The sequence below is a fragment of the Nilaparvata lugens genome, chromosome X (genome assembly GCF_014356525.2).
Source record: "Nilaparvata lugens isolate BPH chromosome X, ASM1435652v1, whole genome shotgun sequence".
NCBI classification, from domain to species: domain Eukaryota; kingdom Metazoa; phylum Arthropoda; class Insecta; order Hemiptera; family Delphacidae; genus Nilaparvata; species Nilaparvata lugens.
Genome location: NC_052518.1, coordinates 93,463,603 through 93,486,106, shown reverse-complemented (window position 1 = coordinate 93,486,106; position 22,504 = coordinate 93,463,603). Strand labels below are relative to the sequence as shown.

At 33.2% G+C, this 22,504-nt stretch overlaps 1 protein-coding gene across 2 annotated transcripts in view; it reads left to right on the top strand.

Moving 5' to 3' along the window:
- Positions 1-22,504, top strand: part of LOC111046256 (tetratricopeptide repeat protein 28) — a 37,551-nt gene continuing 15,047 nt past the window's right edge. Inside the window, exons 1-11 of one of the 2 annotated variants that reach the window (XM_039442711.1) lie at positions 1-234; positions 1,800-2,026; positions 3,862-4,152; positions 5,452-5,786; positions 7,355-7,641; positions 8,719-8,996; positions 10,529-10,787; positions 12,318-12,450; positions 14,399-15,110; positions 16,768-16,938; positions 19,618-19,878. In XM_039442711.1, coding sequence (XP_039298645.1) covers positions 141-234; positions 1,800-2,026; positions 3,862-4,152; positions 5,452-5,786; positions 7,355-7,641; positions 8,719-8,996; positions 10,529-10,787; positions 12,318-12,450; positions 14,399-15,110; positions 16,768-16,938; positions 19,618-19,878 — 3,048 coding nt within the window. In that variant the 5' untranslated portion in view covers positions 1-140. Of the gene's footprint in view, positions 235-1,793; positions 2,027-3,861; positions 4,153-5,451; positions 5,787-7,354; positions 7,642-8,718; positions 8,997-10,528; positions 10,788-12,317; positions 12,451-14,398; positions 15,111-16,767; positions 16,939-19,617; positions 19,879-22,504 lie in introns of both variants that reach the window. The other variant, XM_039442710.1, reaches the window with a different exon arrangement.

Below are 22,504 nucleotides of genomic sequence, written 5' to 3'. Positions count from 1 at the left end.
TTTAGGAGCTGTGTGATGTGGAGGGTGAGGCGAAAGCTTGCCACTTCCTGGGCTACGCGCACTACTGCCTGGGCAATTTTCGGGAAGCAGTCCGTTACTATGACCAAGACCTTGCATTAGCCAAAGATTTACAAGATAGAATGAATATGGGACGGGCATACTGTAATTTAGGACTTGCGCATCTCGCTTTGGGAAACCTGGAAACTGCTCTTGAGTGCCAAAAATACTTCCTAGGTAAACTATTCAACTAGTTATTTATGATAAATAAATAAATAATTTATTGTCAAAAACATAAAAATGGCATAACAACGTCAGTTCAAGCTTACAGTACTATTAAAGATAGCAGATATGTAATAGTACTATTTCATAAGCTTACGGATACTACACTATATTGAGGTCCACGTTATAATAGCAGTGGAGAATGATAAGGAAAAAACGTTGCCGATCCTCTGTGTTGTCAATGTCTTCTATAGATGGTAGCTGATACAGGTTTATTGATGTAATATTAACTGTTCATTCTTGTTTAAAATCATCAATTATATTTTATTAAGCAATAAATTATATTTTTCAATAATTTCATAATTAAGATAAAATATTTTGTTAATTATTAATTCTACATTGTTGAAAGACGATCTGGCAACAGAGCAAAGCGAGAAAGAGATAGCGCTATCCGCTTTGTTGAATGATAGACAAGGATAGGTATTGCTAATCAAACACTGCCATTGTAACGTGGACCTCACTATAGTTAAATGACTTGAGGTGTCTACACTTTACGATACGCTACGTTGAAATACGTCTTCAGAAGATTTAGCCGTCCTATTTTCCAACATTGAAAGCTACGCTACGCTGATTTGAACGGGACCGATACATAGCTTGGATTTAACACTGGACACAATATTCATTCAGCATAGCCAAGTGTGAAGAGACCTTTAGGCACGGATTCTAGGATACTTAATAATGGATTATTTAAGCTATGGGTTGGATGGTTCATTGGATTTAAATGTTGTAGAAACCGGGTCTTATTACGATATCCAACTGTTTATTGTAGGATATACTGTGTTGAATGAACAATCTTGATCTTTTCAATTCAATGGACGAGTATCTTATCAATAATGTGTGAATTGATTAGCGTTAGGAAACTGAGGAGTGTTATTTAGATGTTATAATTTAGGCTATAATTGTTTCAAAACCCAATTTTATCTATTTAAATTTAATTTCTATCTATTGATTCACAAATGAATGTAATAGTTGAAGAAAATTAACAGACTTGCAACATAAACGTGTTTCTCTTCTTAACTGTCAATCCAGATTCAGGTTTATATTATTTTATATTATTGTTGTTTATCCAGATTCAACAGTTTTATATTAAACTGTTGAATATATTTATACCATAAGAAGATATTCATTTTCCAACAGTCATATAAACTTACTTTCCAATCCTAAACTCAAACTTTGTTGTTAATTTTAACTGTTAATTACGTTGAAATTTATTGTTTTATTTTTAATTGCGCTAGTTGTTGATTCTAAATTTGATTTTCTAATATGCTTTATGAGGGCAACAATGGGATCAGATTCTTGGGCCCTCAAATATGTATTTTGTTTTTTAAATAAATATAAATATAAGTCCTAGAAGTTTTGTTAACTCCATAAAAAACATGTTGTATACAGTAACTACGTTCCTTATTGAAATTACACTTGGGAAATTTACACTACCAGTATGTATCAAGTTACTTGAGAAATCCTCGTTCAATTTGACGAAAATATCTAATTTATCAATTTCTTCCTTTACCAAGCTATAGCTCACATGATGAAACACTTGCCTGGGAAATTTCGAGCGTTGGGTAACATTGGTGATGTGCTGATCAAAATGGGAGACGTGGAAGAAGCTGTGAAAATGTATCAAAGGCAGTTGAGTTTTGCCAGACAGAGTCGAGACAGGGGACTGGAAGCCACTGCTTATGGTGCTCTTGGTCTTGGCAATAGACTATTGAGGTGTTTCGATAAGGCTCTCGGTTATCACACTCAGGTGAATCTCTTACTTACTCCTGTTTATGCTACTTTGCGTCACTTTCTCCTTAGTTGGTTTAACTATCAAATCCGTTTAATAAATGTACGGTCACATTTATTAAAATGTGTTCCAATTGAGTCAGTTGATGGTTTAAGGCTGTTCAGTACACTTTTTTATTTAAATTGAATAATCTTTTTCAATATAATTGTTAAGATCATTATAAGAGTGAGAAAAAGTGGCAACTGGAATTTTTAAGTGTTCTAATAAGCGAATTATGGGTTGTTGAAGTTGCTAACTCCGTTTTATTTCCAGATCATAAACGGTTTCGAATTTTTCATTGGAGTTTTTTTTAATACATTCAGTATATCATTGGCTTTGTTCTAATATGCGTTTTTTCGCGATTTATGGCAAAATAAACAAGTTATCGAATTTACAAAAAAATGTTACTTTTTATTTATGAACGATATGGGGAATAACATTTTTTAGTTTAGAAAGATACATTTTTTTGAATTTTTAAGAGAAGCTGTGTTAATATAGTCGAAACCGTTTATGATCTGGAATGAAAACGGATTTAGCACTTCGACAACTCATAATAACTCGCTTATTAGACCACTTAAAAATTTCAGTTGCCACTTTTTCTCACTCTTATGATGATCTTAACAATTATATTGAAAAAGATTATCCAATTTAAATATAAAGAAAAGCGTACCGAATAGCCTCGAACTAGAATTTGAATTTAACTTTTTTGGAGAAAGCGACCCTAAATCTCTTAAATCTAAATCCCTAAATCTCTTCACTCCTGTCAACTTACTTCTAAGTTACTATCTGCAAAATGCAGATAGTTGGTCGATTTTACAAGATAGTGTTGATCGATGCCTATTGAATGTTCATTATTCTGCAAATGATATTTGAAGTCCATGTTCAAAATTAATAATGACATTGAATATGTAAACAAAGTTGAATGTTGAGCCTAAAAATTCATAGATTGATGAATGTATAATACAAAGTAGATATGTAGATATACATATAACACAGATAAAATATAGCATAAGAAGAAATCTCATCGTATAGGGCGTCAAGCCGATTTTTTGTTTGCTCAAACCGATTACTTTCAACTATAACTGTCTTGGCCAGGTGATGACTGTGTACGGCACAGTATGAGAGGCCACCAGCTTCACATAGCTTCACAAAATAAAGTAAATTCGTATGGCTTTTGTTGGTGGGGAGTCCCTTGCGGGAAGGTCCCACCGCCTGAATATATAATTTAAGCCGTCAATGGGCCTTACGACTGTCATACTTCACAAAATAGAACTACGTGGACTATCGGCTTGAGTATACAGTGATATTTTCCAATATAGACGCCTGTATCTTCTTATACTATCTTTTCTATGGTTATTCAATCAATCATTATACTTGTAATATTATTCACTCTATGGAGAAATAATAATTGAAAACGATGTTCAGATGTTTGAAAATCGAATTTTAATGTCAATTTTTTATACATTTTAGAACATCTTAATATCTTGAACAATATATATTTCAACATTATATATTCATTACATATTCAACATTTCAATATTTCAACATTATATAATAAACAACGTTGAAAAGTCTTTAGTAACATATTAACGAAAAAAGAAACAGCATGGTAGCTTGATAAACAGCTGTTCAGATACTTATATGAACAGACACAACAGGTTGATGCCCAAAACTGTCTCTTTTCAAATTTATACTACAGTACAAATAGATTTGTTTTACTCGTTGTTATACTCAGCTGGGATACGCAGCATTTCTCTCACACTGTGATATTCTTTTTCTCTTAATAAATCAATATTCTAACGTTTTTATTGCAGGAATTAACCGTGAGACAAGAAATGGGAGACCTGAAAGGTGAATGTAGAGCTCATGGGCATCTGGGAGCGGTGCACATGTCTCTAGGCAACTACACGAATGCAATCAAATGCTACCAGGAACAGCTTGAAAGAGCCAAAGAATTGAGAGAGAGCGGTGTTGAAGCTCAGGCTTTCGGCAACTTGGGAATTGCCAGGCTTAATATGGCGCATTATGAAGACGCTATCGGGTATTTTGAACAACAGTTGGCCACCCTTGAACAGTTGTCCACTCCAACTGCACTCATGGACAAAGTAAGTCGATTTTCTACTCTACTATTTCGAATAGTAGACTAAAATATAAAAATTCGAACCCGGAAATTGAATGAAATCAATTTACCTTTGCTTAACCTTTGCAAAATCAATTAGATTGATACCAATTTACCTTGTTTAACCTTTGCTTGGTAGGTTAAACAAATATGCTATTAATCTGTTTACATTTAATAGCTGGACATAAGTGAGCATTAAGAATAGAATGTGGTTATGTCATCAACAAAACATAAAATAGCATCATATATCATCATAGAGAAAAGATAGCTCTATGATAGTATCCAACTATACAAACAGATAAAACAACAACAAAATTGTAAAAAAATAATAGGATCCTCTTTTCTTATCATAAACGGTTCAAAGTAAATTATCAATGGCATGACAACAGTCCATGATACTAGTAGCTCTGTGAACAGTAGACCTCACGCAGTTTTCTCATCCACAAGTAGCCTATCTGATGTCACCTGTTCTAGTTGATTCAGTTAAATCATAATAATTTACTCTTAAAACCTGTTATATGTTCTCTCCAAGATCAAAAACTCACTTATGTTAATAAACTCAGTTCACGTTTGTATTTGTATCTCATATGATTATTTATCCAGTTTCGTGATAATCTTTCCATCTGATAAAAATATTTCTCAACTATTTTGAAATTATCTTTTTTCAATCAAGACTATTATAAATTTCTTCGTCATTATTCAGTTCATTTAATCATTTTTTATTTTATTTTCAATCACCTATTAAAATTGTTATTCAAATGTGAGAATATTGATACTGATAGGCACGCTTCATAAAAAAATATTGAAACCCTACCTTATAGAAATAGACACGGCCAGACATCTGTGTAATGCATGCAATGAATAGCCTAATCCACTTGTCAGCTGATTGATTATGAATAATTCTATAGTCTGATTGATCCTATCTTCAAAGTAGATGATATAATATAATAGTGATATCAGAGTATGGAGGAATTCCTTTTCTTTTCATATTATCATTAAAATGCAAAATTTCAAAAAACCTTGTCTATACATCGATGCGCAGTTGAAAAAGGAATATTCCTGCCATGAAATCACATCGAATTCTACCAACGCGTTTGGCCATAATCGTGTTACCTACAGACAGACAAAAGCAAATCAAGTTGAAACATAGATCTCACTACGTTCGGTCAATTAATCTGATTACACGAATGATCTGTCTCAACACATGAAACTGAAGATATCGTATAGGGAGATATAATGAATTAGTAAAGGAGAAATATTCTCAATGCGATGTTGTTGGTTGCAGGGCAGAGCATTCGGGAACCTGGGCGATTGCTACGACGCACTGGGTGACCTGGACGAAGCAGTCAAGTGCCACGAACAACACCTCGCCATCGGACTCAAGTTGAAGAGCTCGAGAGACCTTGAGCGAGCCTACCGGGGTCTCGGGCACTCGCACAAAAGACTGGGCAATCTGCAACAGGCCTTGGTTTGTTTCGAGAAGAGGCTGGTTGTTGCACACGAACTCAACAACAATGAAGCGAAAGCGTCCGCTTATGGTGAGCTTGGCCACATTCATACCACACTCGGAAACTTCGAGCAAGCCATATCGTGTTTGGAGCATCAGTTAACAATGGCAAGGTATTATTGAACTCTATCTTCACAATTACAATTTTATGTCAATATATCAATTTGACTATATAAATAAAAATGAATGTTCCCAAAAATGTGTATTTGTGGTACAGTGGAGCATCCGATTAGCCGGTTATCAGTAATCAGTACGTCTGCTGGGTATTATAATCCCTTTGATTCCTCTACGAAATAAATAGCATTTTCCACTTCAGAAACTATTTATTTCTTTACAACTCTTAATCATTGGTTCATCTTAAATGTCTTGAATTAATGAATAATGAATTTATTGCCAAATACAAGAAATATTCTTAAAAATAAAATAATCATTAAATTAACAATAGTTTTTGGCGTGACTGGAAAAAGAAGCCTTGAGCTCCAGCCACGAGTTCTAAAAATGAGAAATACGTTTTTCAATCTAATAACATCAGTACAAATGATACAATAAATTCTGTTGATGGATGTCGAATTTTATCAATAATCAAGTACTTGATAAACAAAATATAGATGCACAAAAAAATAATATGAAAATTGTTAATAATTTTTACACAATTAATATTGCCAAAAATTGGTGATTCAGCCAACTCAATTCTCAATTTTAAAATAATCGTTTTGTTTTACCCACGATTTTATCAATCCCAATTTGGTTTTTATTATTTTATCCTTAATAAAGTCTTCTGGAATTTTATTTATCAGTTTATTACTCTGATATTCAAATTGGTGTTTACTAGATGTTAATGAAGTAAAATAAATATTGAAAGCATTTACTACAGTTGGCCGTATATTATAAGGGATTGTGCGACGGGTAAATTGATGTGTATTTTTATTAATAAAAATAATTGAATTTGTCAAATAAGTTTGACGTAACGTTGGTAGATCTATCTCTTCGAATATTAATCTGCTGGGATAGAGTCTGGATCTTCCAAGCGCAGCTCTAATAATATGCTTTTGTATTATAAAAAGTTTTTTAAAATGATTGTCATAAGCTTCTCCCTGCTCCCCATACTTCTATATTATAATGGAAAAGTGAATGAGCATAAGCGTAGTAAATCTAAATTGTTTATTTATTTGCCTATGGTATTTGAATGATTTCATGCACATGTTCCTATCAACTTGTGTGTATGAATAAATGCAAATATTTATATTAAAGGCAAGTCTTTCTACAGTAATACTGAAAACCTGATTTAATTACACAACTTTGTGTGTATTTTAAACAAGAATGTGGATGAAAGATAGATGAATAAAATTCATATTATATATAACAAGTGCTATTGAATAATACTGTATGCCAATCAATCAATCATTTATTTCCAAAACACACATGAAAACGTCAAAACTAAAACTAACTTGAAGCTGAAAAGAAAAAGTGACAGTTTAAAATTGATTTTTTACAGTAAACTGCCTAAATACATAGTTTTTATCAGGTCTACACTTTGGAGCTAGGGTAAAATTGAGCAAAACATTTGAAGATGTGGCTGGTGAAGCCACGAAAACAGGTTCTGTTTATATACTGTAATAATAAAAGTGGTTGACAATTTCAATTTGTGTGAATGTTTATCATTTAATTATCTTTTGTTCAGGGACCTGAAGGATAAGCTTGGGGAAGCAGACGCGGCGTGTGGTCTGGGTCAGGTCTACCAACAGATGGGTGAATACGCCACTTCCTTGAGCTACCACCAGGCTGACCTAGATATCGCCGAAGAACTGGGTCTGGCTTCGTTGCAAGGCCGGGCGTGTGGTAATCTCGGCTCTGTTCACGAGTCTTTGGGCAACCTTGAGGATGCTGTCAGATACCAGGAACAGCATCTGTCCGTTGCTGCACAAACTAACGACAAGCTTGCCAAAACCATGGCTTACAGTAGTTTAGGTGAGTGTCATTTTTCAAACTTTAGTTTTACAACCAAAAATCTTCTAAATTCGAATTAATCTTTTTTTAATCTATTGATATGAGTGATCAATAAAAAGAAAATCCCGCATTGACTATAGAGCAGGGAAAGAGCCATATATACAATTTTCAATTTATTATTGTACTTATAGAACAAACAAAATAATGAGATTATAAGTACAGAAGAGTACAAATGACCAGTACTTTAAATGTGATCTTACAGGACTAAAAAGTTGAAAAGCAAAAACGAAATTACAAATTAGGCTATCAGTGATTTAAATAAGATCTTAATAAAGTTCAAATCCTTGATCTATATTTATCAAGATCTATTAAGATCTTAATAAAGTTCAAATAATGACACAAGTACTAAATTTGAAAGTGAAAAACGAAATTACAAGTACTTCGAATGTGATCTTACAATAATTAGCTCTAAGCTTATCTTGTGTGTGGTTAATGAAGTTATGATAAAAGTTTTAATAGGTGTAATGACAGAAGAATAGCCATAACATAAAGTTTTTCATCTCAACAGGTGAGATAAGACATTTGAACTCCTAATGTAAAATTTTCTTTGTTACTGTATCTATAAAATTGTATGACGGAGCAATAAATTCTACGAATTCTATAATTTCAATTTTTTTATTGCGGATGATGCCCACATGAGCTTTTTGCTTGAGTGTGGGTAATGGGAAGTGCGAGGGTGATTTATGAGATGATCAAACGTCCATGTCTATTCGATGAGATACGGTGGGATTCGAACCCTCGACCAGGTAGCACTAGCAGACTGAAGGATGCAACGCCCTAGTCAACTCGTCTATAGCCTATCTGGCCGGCTGACTTGAGAAAATTCTATAATAGGGTGACCTTGTAGTAAATACTCAAATTATTCTACCAAGAGTACAATTCTCAATCCAACAATTGTAGATTTCATATATAATATTGAACTACCTATTCATCAATAACTATTTCATGCACATGGCAAAACGATAGCAACGTTCTAATTTACCATTTAAATACAATATTGTGCATTAATCATTTCGTTTTATGTTGTGTGGTTAACAGGTAGAATACATCATGCGCTCGGGAACACAAACCAAGCTGTAGCTTATCTACAACAGGGTCTGCATATTGCTCAGTCATTGGGCAGGCGAGAGGAAGAGGCCAGAATAAGACATCGACTGGGATTGGCTCTGTGGGGTAATGGCCAATTGGATCCTGCTCAATCACAGCTCGAGCAAGCGGCACATCTGTTAGAATCTATTCGCCGTGAAACCAGAGGCTCCAGTGATTACAAATTGTCTCTCTTTGATTTGCAGACAGCCTCTTATCAAGCGTTGCAGGTAACTATTTCTTCAAGTTTCCAATCAAAATAAGTATACAATTATTTATAGTTCAGTGGCTACTAAATGAATTTACAAGATGTTTTAGACTATTAAAATCGTCCATTGCCTTATGTCATGAACTCACTCATTGAATGTACAAAATACTGTTCATTGAACATAAACTATTTGATTGTTTGCCTATGTTAAACAAGTTCTATTATTGGCTGTGAATAAATTATATAGGAGGTTCTGGGTTCGATTCCCGGGCTGACAAATAATTTTTCAATAGTAGCGCTCATCGAATTTCCATCTAGCTGTTTACCCTGTTGTCAATATTTGCAGTTGCAGAAGTCTTCGGGGTGAATTTCAGCATTCAATTTGGATGTTCGTTTAATAATAATTATTAATTTTAAATTCCTAGTAAAATCTACTAATAGTCATTAGTCGGCCTCATTGTGTTTGTAGAAGTCTCTTTTCAATATGATTTTATTCACTCGAAAATCATCCAATGGATGTAAGGAATGTCTCTTGGTTTTTCCAACTGTCCCTTATGAAGCCATGTAGATGTAACGTGACTTGCATTTCCCGTTCTAGCTTTGATGATTGAGTTATGTTTAATCCTTGGAAATATGTTAATCTGATCAATAGGGAACAAATGAAAGTTTATTAACATAAAACATTTTCTTACAATAAAATATTTAAATATTAAAAACAGGAACAATGATAAAACTTTTGTTAAATTTTAGGCCGCCTGTTGATAAATAGAAAGGCTCCAGTGCCCCTTTGTACCAGTTTCCAGCTAGGATCAGAACCATTCTAGGTAGGGATTGTCAACTGATTCCAAATAGTTGATCCCGGTTAGTGTAACAAATAAACAAATGGAAACATAAACAAAAAATATAAATCTCAGTACCCTTTTAAATTATTTTGTCACAACATGTTTCGGACACTAATGCCATTTTCAAATAATTTTTAGTGTCCGAAACTTGTTGTGACAAAATAATTTAAAAGGGTACTGAGATTTATATTTTTGTTTATATTAAAAGTAGCTCTAAAGAAAAAATACAAACAAATGGAATTTTGTTCTCCGAATCAATAGCCTACTTTAGAGTATGAGTCAACTCGCTACGCCACATTGAATTAGGTTTAGTTTTTTAATAAGGGTGAGCTCACCTGACTGGCAATTAGGAGGTACCGGATTCAATTCCCGGGCTGGCAAATAATTTTTGGATAATAGTGCTCATCGAAGTTCTTTCTAGCTGTTCAATATTTTCAAGCTGATATTTCAATATCAGCTTGTCAATATTGCTCCTGCTTATACGTTTATATGCTACAATATTAACATATTCAATTCATACTACATATTCATATAACAAAACATATTTAATTCATACTACATATTCATATAACAAAACATATTCATACTACAATACTAACATGTTCTAGCTTTTCATTATTTGCAGCATAAGTTTTCGGGGTGGTTACAGCATTAACTCATTTAAAATTAAATTTTCGTTTGATAATAAATTAGAGTTTGCTGTTTATTTCAGCACGTTCTGGTTGGCCTTGGTAGGAGAGATGAGGCTCTGGTTGTTGCCGAAAGAGGCAGAACTAGAGCATTCGTTGATTTGCTATTGGAGCGACAAGGCTACGTCGAACAATCGGCCCATTGCAATCAACTGCGGTACGATCAGACTCCGACATCCGTTGATCAACTGGTTGATATCGTCAATCGTCAACGAGCCTCAGTTCTCTACTACAGTCTGGCGGCTGGCTTTCTATATTCGTGGTTCATTGTTCCTGGAAAAGGTACCAAATATATTTCAAATTCGTAGTTTTTTTTTTATTTTTTGTGAATCTTGGATCTCTACTATGAAGAAATATATACCATTTTTTTAAAGAGTATTCGAGCTACATTATAAATGTTCACTTTTTATTTAGAGTCTTGGATCTCTATCATGAAATAAATACTAATTTTTGGGAGTATTGTAGCTCCCAATATTAAATACAGGCCTACTCTATTCTTGAGTGTTTTGGAGCTCTGTTATGAAATATACGCATTTTATTTAGAGACTTGGATCTCTACATATGAAATGTATACTTTTTTTTTGAAAGTCTCATTACTCTATTATGAAATGTACACTATCGTATGTACACTACTATAGTCTGAATTCACCACTTTATAAATTACTATAGTGTACTGAATATTACACAATAATAGATCAATTTACTATTGTATCCAGTGTTATTCAGTATCACCTTTATATAGATTCTATTGTGTCCCGCAAAAATTCTGTTCCGTAAAACACTGTGGTGGTACAGGGCTCACTTTTGCTGGACACTATTATAATAATGTATTAATATAATATTAATTTGCATATATACATATTCTGAGTTTTAATGTGAAAATATAATACTGTACTGTATGTATTGCTACAGTTCATCAATTAATCCACGGTCCACATGTTGTATCTCAAAGAGTTTTAGAAATGTAGAAAGCTAGTCGTTGCATAACTCATGCTGTTTATTTTTTATTACACTTTTGTAAATTTAATTACAACATTTTGAAATTTGAAAAACCCTTGGAGTTACTTACATAATTCATTTTGTTTCTTCTAGGTATCTATATCATACATTTCATGAGAAACTTTGAAATTTGAAAAGCTCTCTTATAATATTTGTTGAATTTGAATCTCTATAATGAATTTGTTAATTTCTTTTGTTTTGGCAATAAATTTGATTTATAAGAGAACCAAACTATACTATTTTGATATCCCGCTGATAATATTTGGTTTATCCTTGATTTAAAATGTAATTTATTCGAAGTGAGCCAGCTGACTATAGTGAGGTCCACGTTATAATGGCAGTAGAGAAAGATAGGAGAACAACGTTGTCGAACCTGTGTCTTGTCAATGCCTTCTATAGACGGTAGCTGATACCAGTTCATTGATGTGATATTGACTGTTCATTCTCGTTTAAAATAATCAATTATATTTTATCAAGCAATTATTTTTCAATGATTATAATGAATTTTCATAATCGAGATTAAATATTTTGTTAATTATATTCCTACATTGCTAAAAGCCGATCTGGCAAAGCGAGAAAGAGATAGCGCTATCCGCTTTGTTGAATGATAGACAAGAATATAAATACAATTGCTAATCAAACACATTATAACGTGGACCTCACTATATTTGATAATAAAATCAATCAAAAATGTGAAATCCAATCTAGTGAATGGCTTTTCATAGCGGAGTAGGTCACTTTCCTTATTAAGAATTATTTAACTTTCATTTATAAAAGAAGATAGTTGATTAAATTATGCTTTTAATTTTTCAGGTATTGTCAGATTCCATGAAGCAGCGGTTAGTGAGACAGAGAGAGAAGGTGGTGAAGAGATGTTGACAACAACGGGCTCTCTTCTTGAGCATTACGTGCAGAGTGTAAGGGACAGTTTGACCGTGCTTTCTCAGTGAGTAATTTCACTTCTATTATTCTTAGATTGGACATTATTCCAATACCTACTCATAATATTGAGGTACTGTACTCTACAAGGATAGAATCACTTCTTTATGTGATAACGTGTTGAAGTTTGGGCAGCCAGTTAAACACTCATCGATTTTTGAACGTACAATGTTTTGCCGTCCTTATAAATTCTACCAGATTGAAAGGAACTTGGCAAACACATGATCTTATCATAGGCTATGTTTGTCAAGTTGCGTTCAATCTAATAGAATTTATGAGAACGGCAAAATCGTACGTCCAAAAATTGATGTATGTGTAACTAGACTTACACTTAATCATTACATGAATCCATTGCACAGGTCCAAATCTGATCCTTGACTTACAAAATCCTTCATGAAACTAGAACACCATCAATAGTAATGAAGGATATGATACCTCAATGATTCATGTGAGAATTTATTGGGTGGAAAAGATGAGACTAGTTCTGTGAATATTATTTCATAAAATACCATGAGCTATTATACATGAATCCATTGCACAGGTCCAAATCTGATCCTTGACTTACAAAATCCTTCATGAAACTAGAACTCCATCAACAGTAATATAAATTAATAAAGGATGTGATACTTCAATAATTCATGTGAGAAATTGGGTGGAAAAGATGAGACTAGTTCTGTGAACTTTAATTGATAGAATACCAAGTGCAGGCTGGTACACAATTCATGCAGTTGATAGAAGATCAATCCGATATCCATTATTTTAGTCCATTAGCTTCAGCTATTGCTAAAATTCAGTTGAATAATCAAGTGCTAGTTTTACAGCCAATAGCTAAACTTCTTGGAAAAATGCTACGCTCTTCAGATGATAAGACTCGAATCCTAGTATTAGTAATTGCTAGCTTTTATTCAATCGACCTATTCTTAGCTATAGAATTGAACTGAATTTTGAAGAATAAACAAGAATCAACGTATATAATTTCATTAAGAAGGAGAAAAAATATTTAAAAAATGATTATTTATAAAATACCATTATACTAATCTTTTTTTGAAATTAATTTAAATACCGGTAATAGATTAAGAACACAAATAATTAAAACTGCTAGTTTCAATGTATAATTAAAAATAATTATAGTTTTATATGTGTGTCATCACCTAAATTTGGAAGAAAAATGACCCAAGGATTGCCTTAGTATCTTATCTTCCAATGTTTTCACATCAGTGTTGTTTATTACATTAATAGATTGATAAATGCATTTTTTGGGTCAATTTTAAGTAGTTCTATTAGAAATCAATCACTTTCACAACACAGAGAGTCTTATAATATTATTATCAATGTTGGAAAGTCACGAACTGACGTTAACTGATTTCAACTTTGTCAATTTATTAATTATTTTGTAACTTGGTGGATTTTTTACTTTGTTTATTTTGTTTACAACATTTTACTTTGTTTACTTTGTTTGTAGGTAAGTTATACTTGAAAGTCTATTCATAAAGTATTACTAGTACCATAGAGAAACAATAGCGTGAGTAGATATCCCATGGTATGGGGAATTTATGTCGCAACTTTTACTGTTATCTCAAGCCGGTTACTGTCGATTATTGTCAATTTTTACTGTTTTGTTGGGGTGATAGTGTATGAACGGCACAATTTGAGAGACCACCAGCGTCACACAGCTGCATAGGAAAGAACTACGTGAACTATCGGATTGGGATAACAGTAAAAGTTGCGACATAAACGCCCTATACCATGGGATATCTACTTATGCTATCGTTTCTCTATGCTAGTACCTTCAATTATATTATAAATTTGAGAAGGGACAGTTTTGGGCATACGCCTGTTGTGCCTTCTCACATAAGTGTAATAATTGACTACTGAATAAATAAATAATTCTATTTACGTCAATTGTTTACGTATATTGTTCTATCTATAATTTTCTTCACTGTTACGTTTTTCAGAACTTCCGAAACGGCCAATAATCAATCGACAGACGTCGATAGCACTGAAGTGTGGACCCAGCACTTGGAAGAACTGGGCGATAGACTGAACCAGGATGGAGACCGAAGTAGCTTTCTGAGGATGGTGAACCGCAATCACCTGTTCAACTCGAGCAACTACAGTCTGAGCAGTTTGTTCAGTTTGGGCAGTGTGAGTGGAAGTGTCGCCAGTGGATCTGCGAGTCGGCATGGAAGTGTCAGATCGCGGAAACCCAACCACCAATCATGGCAGGGTCCCTCGTGTCTCTCCGCACTCTACCAATTGCTGATAGCGCCGTTCGAAGACTGTTTACCCACCGCATCCAGTGACGGTGATAAACCTACCGGCAGAAGGGAACTGCTGTTAGTTTTGGAAGGGGATTTATACCTTGTGCCATTCCCCGTTCTTAAGCCGATGTCCACCAACGATACACCATCCGAGTACCTCAGTGAACGGTTCAGTCTGCTTGTTGTGCCATCGTTGACTTCTCTCAAAGCTAACCACAAATCTAGGAGCTCTGGTGGCGGAAAGGGCTCTCAAGAACAGAGCAATATGACTGCCCTGGTGGTGGGGAATCCTCGACTGCCATCCACTGTGACAGAGCAGTGGGGATGGAGTGACATTCCTCATGCTGAGCAGGAAGCTGCCATGGTTGCTGAGATGCTGCAGGCTAAGGCTTTGACAGGTGCTCAGGTAAGCACTCCCATTCCGTTGATATACATCTTAAAAATAAATTTCAACCAAAAAATTATACATCGTATATCTACGAACACTCCAGTTTGTATGTATTCAAATCTGGTTGCAGGAGGAGGTTCAGCCTCTGAAATATTTCCATTTGAACAATGTGAGTTTCTGTAATGTTTTTTATTGTATATTATCTGTAATGTTTTTTATACATTGTATATCTACGAACACTCCAGTTTGTATTTATTCAAATCTGGTTAGAAGAAAGTGGCTCAGCCTCTGAAATATTTCAATTTAAACAATATGAATTTCTATAATGTTTTTATTGTATCAAGTGTATTCTTCTCTCTTAAAATGAAGATGATATTGTGGAAAAATAAATCCTTGATTCTAATGCAGAAGAAGCACTTCAACTACCTGATGAACTAATGATAAGATTTCGGACATTGTTGAAGATTGATTGAGTATTTTATTTATGTAGATTTCAATATAGGTACTGGCTTATACACTTATATACAATAGCTTACAATACATTAAATAAAATTATAAATAAATTTAAATAATATAGACTAAGATAATCATTATTGAACTGTATATGATATGAAAAAGCAATTTGGAATAACTATAGATAATATTGTTATGCATCTACATAAATCGGCGGAGCTTTGGAATTATCAATGTCCATTCTTCGGAAAGAATATTCAAAATATCCTTCCCAGTAACTCTCTACCAAATTAGACTAAGATAATGACGTTCCTCTTGAATATTTATGAAACTAAATACTTAGAAGAAGAGACATAACAAAACAGGGAGTGAGTTTAACAGGTTCGTGTTGGTAAACAGAGATTATTACTTGTATAAAGAATTCAGTATATCTTGTACCGAGTGAGGCTCTTCCATTTTGCTTGCAGGATAACTTATCTCTTACGTGCTTGATGCTTATACTGTCCACATAACCATTTCTCAATGGTAGTGTTGAATTGGGAATTTTTCTATCAAATTGAGATTTTATTAACTGATTATTGCAAGTTATATTGTTCTCAACACAATGGAGAGATTGCACCAGCCCTGAACACTATCTACTCTAATTATGTGATTTATTATATTGTGAGCAATACTGTGTAATTGTGATTTCATCACTATGAAGTTTCCTTGCTTTTAGTTTTCTCTGCTTCTTTTTCATTCATTTAATTTATAATTTAGGTATTAGTTTTGTTGTTTTATTGCAATATTGTAATCGTAATTAATATTTTACTTCCATTGTAAAAATGTTGTATGATTAAGGTATATTTCTATATATTTTTTATGTAACCAATAACATCGTGCGTTAAGTGGAAGAGGGGGCTCTTAATTTCCTCAACTTCGCCCTCATCACTTTTTGTAATGTTATAAAGTGTAAACAAAATACATCTATCTATCTAAACTGGAATCTATTCTATTTGAATTATCTTTAATTAAACCTAGTCCTGGTTTAATTGATAACAAGTACCCTGGTAAGAATTTTCAATAAATAATGGTAAATACTGTCCATTAATTATGGAATGAATCTCAGTTACAATAATTCGAATTGAAAGAAAATATGCACATGGTATAAAGGCTAGGTAAGAACCGTCTCTTATTCTATAAATAATCTTTTAACCAACGTTTTGTTTACCATCTTTTCCAGGCCAGTAAAGAATGTGTACTTCGTCAAATCGGGGAAGCCGAGTGTGTTCATTTGGCTACTCATGTATCTTGGAAATTATCAGCGATCGTTCTTTCCGCTGGTGAATCATCAGATCATCAACCCAAGGCCACATCTTTCCCCTATCCACATCCAGAAGAAGAAGACTCAGAGGTGAGTCAATTCAACTCGTCATTTCAAGTCTGCTATTCGAATCAACTTTTGATTCATATTTTACAATCCAAATCAACTTTATATATTATTTATCTTGGAGATTTTATCAATATTATTAATTGTTGACTATCTACTTTGTCAATTCAACTCGTTGGCCCATATGAATAAAACCAGAGCAAATGCTCATGAGCAAGAGCATGGAGCATAAGGTTTTGCTCATGAGCAAAAGGTAGAAGCAAAAGCATTTGCTAATTTCTATATGAATAAGCTTTACTTTATACTCTTACCTTATGCTCCTGAACTCTGGAGCAAATGCTCACGTATTTTAGAGATTTGTCATCAGCTGATTCGCTTTTGTAGCCTTAGTTTGTTTTTATAGTTCACGGAAGCGCTAAATATGCAAGTAGGGTGCACCGCTTATGTTTGCGTCGTCTGCTCTGTTTTCTATTTATAAATAAAGTTGTAGGTTAGTTGAGTCTAGAATAGCGTGAAAAAATGCCATCTCTATAACAATCTTCAGCATATTCTTATAATATCAATAGCCTTTTTATAATCGTCCACACTCTCATCTTCTTAAATGTCTATCTCCTATTTTGTGATGGCTATCTTTATAACAGGCAGCTATCTTTTGTATTTATTCTTTTGTAGGGATAATAGTGATATATATCATGTTTGAATCTAATAAGAGCTTTATAGTTCTCAACTATTGGTTGTGATCGTATCTGGTATAGTTTCCTCTTCCTCATACGGATTAGTTGAGCCATTTTACTAAGAGCAAAAGGTGATAAGCTGCTCTAGACTAGACTCACCTTTTTTGAAGCATTTGCTTCAAAAGTTGAGCAAATGCTCTAGTTTATTCATACAATTTTGAGCAAAAGCTTTTACTTTTGAGCAAATGCTCAAACTATTTTCTTGATGAGCATGAGCAAAAGGTTTTGCTCACGTTTATTCATAGAAAATGAAGCAAATGCTCCATATTTTAGAAATATAAGCAAATGCTCCATATTTTAGAAATATAAGCAAATGCTCAACTTTATTCATATGGCCCATTATTTTAAGTCTGCTATTCGAATCAACTTCTGATTCTTATTTTGCAATCCAAATCAACCTTTTATTATTATTTATCTTGGAGATTTTATCAATATTATTAATTGTTAACTATCTACTTTGTCAATTCAACTCGTCATTTTAATTCTGCTATTCGAATCAACTTTTGATTCTTATTTTGCAATCCAAATCAACTTTATATATTATTTATCTTGGAGATTTTTTCATTCTTATTAATTGTTCACTATCTACTTTGTTACTAACTTACTTTCTAACCATCTTTAGATTGAACTTGAACTTCTAATTTTAAACCTCAACAAATTTGTTGTAACAGAAATAGCTTGTGTTCCTATTGAACTGTGTATTGTCTGTCGAATGAGATTCATGTTTTCTCACTATAACCGCACATTTTCAAATGTTTATTTTAATTTTTCAATCACAGTAATAAAAGCAATAACCACTCAAACACGTTTCAGTCTTCTTATTCCCGCTTGATGCTTTGTATTTGACTTGAATATTGTTAGCTTGTATTCACCAAAAGGTTTTATTCTTTTATAAGGGTGTATGTCACTCACCAAAGGTGTACAATCAATAAAGGTCTACAGTTTAAAATTAGTTACCGTATATTGAAACACATTTTTGAATAAATTGATATAAATGCTTTATCACAGAAGAGAATATCAAATGAAAACAATAACTGATGTCAGAAAATAACTAATGAAAAACGGCCTGATGAACAAGCCGTGGTCACTTACACAAGGTATAGCACCTTTATCAAGTGCCACCTTTAGTGGCTGATACACTCCGTTTTATAACTTATGTTACTCTCATATTTAAGATTTTATTGATTGACAAAGCCTATTGCATTTTTGTATTTAATAGCTGATAAAACTCTCATTCAAGAAAAAAGAATGCCAAACTATAAAGATTTTTTTTAAATAAAAATTGTAATCTATAGCAACATATCCTTCAATTTCGATTTGTATCAAACATATTCTTTGTTGGAATAAAAACACAATATACTGTCGTTTCTACATGAATAGTTCGAACTCAAGCTTAAACTGATGATGGTATCATGAGCTTTGAAACCTGAGTTTTGTTTGATTTTTTCTAGGCAAGTAGAAGAGACAGCTTAATGTTAAAATTTGTTGACTACATATTGATATTGTGGAGCTTTTCCATGATTGAAAAACACTGATATCAAACTATTACTCATTGAAAACACTTTATTGTCAAAATGATCAGTCCATTATTGTCTACAGATGATAATAAATTGGAAGTTGTATTTCTTCAAATGCTAATCAATGAATAACTATTATTGAACGAAAATCCCAATTAAATGCTGAAAACCCTGTTGTCAATATTTGCAGTAGCAGAAGTCTTCGGGGTGAATTACAGCATTTAATTGGGATTTTCGTTTAATAATAATCAGTCCATTATTATTGTGAAGAGTTGATTAATAAATTTGAATTGACAAGTAAATCAGTATTTTACAACATATTGGTTTCTTTCATATCTGACATGGGTTACATGACAGAAAACATCTCATTATGTTAATTTTATTCATGTTTATGTTATGTTTTTCATTACATTACTGTTTTTATTTCATTATGAATGTATCATTTTTTACAGGCTTCATCCACACTGGAGCTTCCATCTCTGTCAGAATTCTTGCTCACAGCTTCGGAACTGCTGACTCTGCGTTTGACAGCCAGACTGGTGGTGGTGAGCTGGTCTCATTCGTGCGATGGTTGGGCCACGGCTGACGGAGTGGTCGGGCTATCGAGGGCTTTGCTTGCGTCGGGCGCCCAGTGTGTTCTAGTCTCATTATGGCCTGTGCCTGATACCGCTGCTAAAATTTTGCTCAGGGCGTTCTATTCGGCTCTTCTCCAGGTAAACTTTGCACAAAAATGTACAAAGTGACACAATGACCGTATTTTATGATTTTAAAACTTTTATGATTTTATAAGTGGTGTATAACGAGATACTAGCATTTCACTTGAACTATTACCGTGGAGAAAATATAGCATAAGATATCACATGTTATAGGATATTCCATATCATATAGGTCGTCTATGTTCCAAATTTTAAGCCGATTTTTTGTTATCTCAAGCCGGTTACTGTTGACTACTGTGTGTTGATTACTGTTTTGGCCGAGTGAGAGTGTAAGAACGGCACAGTATGAGACTGCCATCGTCACATAGCTTCACGGTTAAGTGCTACCATAGAGAAAATATAGGATTAGATGATATCCCATGGCATAGGTCGTTTATGTTCCCAATTTCAAGCCGATCTTTTGTTATCTCAATCCGGCTGCTGTCTGTTATTACTGTTTTGGTCGGGTGAGAGTGTATGAGAGACTATCAGCGTCACATAGCTTCACGGAAACGTACTACCTGGACTATCAGATTGAATTAACAGAGAAATTTGGAACATAAACGCCTTATACCGTGGTCTATCTTCTCAAGCTATATTTTCTCTATGCTATTACTTACTGTAACTATTGAACCGTACGGTATCTTTACAACGTTTTGGGAGTAATCCAGAATTATTTATAATATTGTGACTATCAATAATTGTAGTAATTATTGCTTTCTATTCATTCATTTATTGATTTAATAATTCATTATAATGATTGGGGGAGGACGGAGGATCAACAGTCTAAGCCCAAAACTGTTCCTCCCCCGAATTCTTAATCAAATTTGTTAATGAATTTTTTTTAATCTTGATGAATTTTTCTCTCAATCTTGGGATCTAATTGTACGACCTCGTGTATATCTTATATAAGTGAAACTCTATATTTATGTAATTTTTCTGTCTTCGCTCTAGGAATTCTCTTACAATTTTCGCACTACCTATTATTTTTTTTAATTATTATTTTTTAATTTTATCGCTCTACCTATTATTAATAATTATTTGAAAGCTGCTAATAAAATCAAAGAGAGGCACATATTTTCTATGATTACAAAATTTGACGTTTGGTAGAAAATAGTATCATTAGTTTGAAATTACAGTATTATTTTTGTTTAAGGCATCTACTGAAAATAATGTGTCATGGTTCAGTAGGGCTTTAATTTTGCACAGAATAAAATGAAGCATCTAGGTAATGATAATAATATCGAGTGACCTGGCTGGCTCAGGTAAATCGATCTCCTTCTTTTGGCACCTTAGAACTTCTATCCAGCCTTCAGCATACGTTATCATTATAACGCTCTACAGCCCACTGATGGGTATGAAGATTTATGAGATAGCGAAAATATTCATCTACTGCGTATCTAATAACACCTTCACTAGATGATCTTCTTTCTCTAGTTAAGCTCTCTTCTTTCACTTCTTTCCACTAGCATAGAATTCAAGCTTTAAAGTCCATAGTTTTATTAATTGGAAGAAGTGTTTAAAAAATTGAAAGTTTTTGAAGCAAAAAGGGTATTATTCGTTCAATTTTAACACTAAAAGTTTCCATTGATAAGAATAATGATTTGAACTTTACATCAAATTTCCCGATTTGGGCTCTAACTACAGCTTTATACTATTGAGTTCAGATTTTATTTTATGAAGTCTTATATTTCCTTATAGAGTTCTATGGAATGTCTGTTTTTAATTTAGGAATTCGTTCGTTCGTGCATGTCAGGTGATTTATATGCCAATATTAGAATAGTAATCAACTGTTTTAACAGCTTTGTCATTAAATATAAAAATATCATGTCTTGGGCATTCTGGAGCAAGACGACTTTTTAACAGGTGATTTAGGAATGATCTTCATTGGCATAAATTACATGATATAATTGTTGGAGAATATTGAAAATCAAAATCCCCCTTTCAACATAATTTTTTATTCTCACACAACGAAAAAATAAATAATATAAAAAAGCGTACTTGGTGCTTTTATTTTCATTTTTATATACATATTAGTAACACAAGAAAGTTAACATAATATAATTATTATCAATTGATATGTATTAATTTCTCATAAGACTGAAGCAAGTTTTTCAAATTTTCAAATTTCAGCATGTTTAAATTTGAAAAGTATGTACTGTTGCTTTGGAACTTTTACTGTACCCTACCCCAAGAATAGTATAATAGAGTGATGGCACATGCTTTATACTATCCTTGACCTTGCCCCACTACCGTGGGTTAACAATGTATGATTTCTTTGCGTTTTGGGGCCGCTTGAGTTTGTTTTTGTCTTTAATAAAATTGTGTTTTTATTCATTACCATACCATACTTGATACTTTGCTATTCTCCATATAATTTATCTACGTGGGTTATCTAAACAGTAAGTTGCACTATTAAAAAGTTGCACTATCAAATAAAAAATATAATAACGCACATAGTTTGTTTAAGAGGTTATATTTGAGATACTACATGTATCAGTTATTTTTCTACATAATCTCCTTTAATTTCAATACATTTTTGGTATCGTGGTATAAGTTTTTTTAATCCAGTGTCATACCATTCTGCCGCCAAACTGGCTAGCTATGTCGGAACTTCTTGTATGAGATTTCCTTCGTTTGCAAA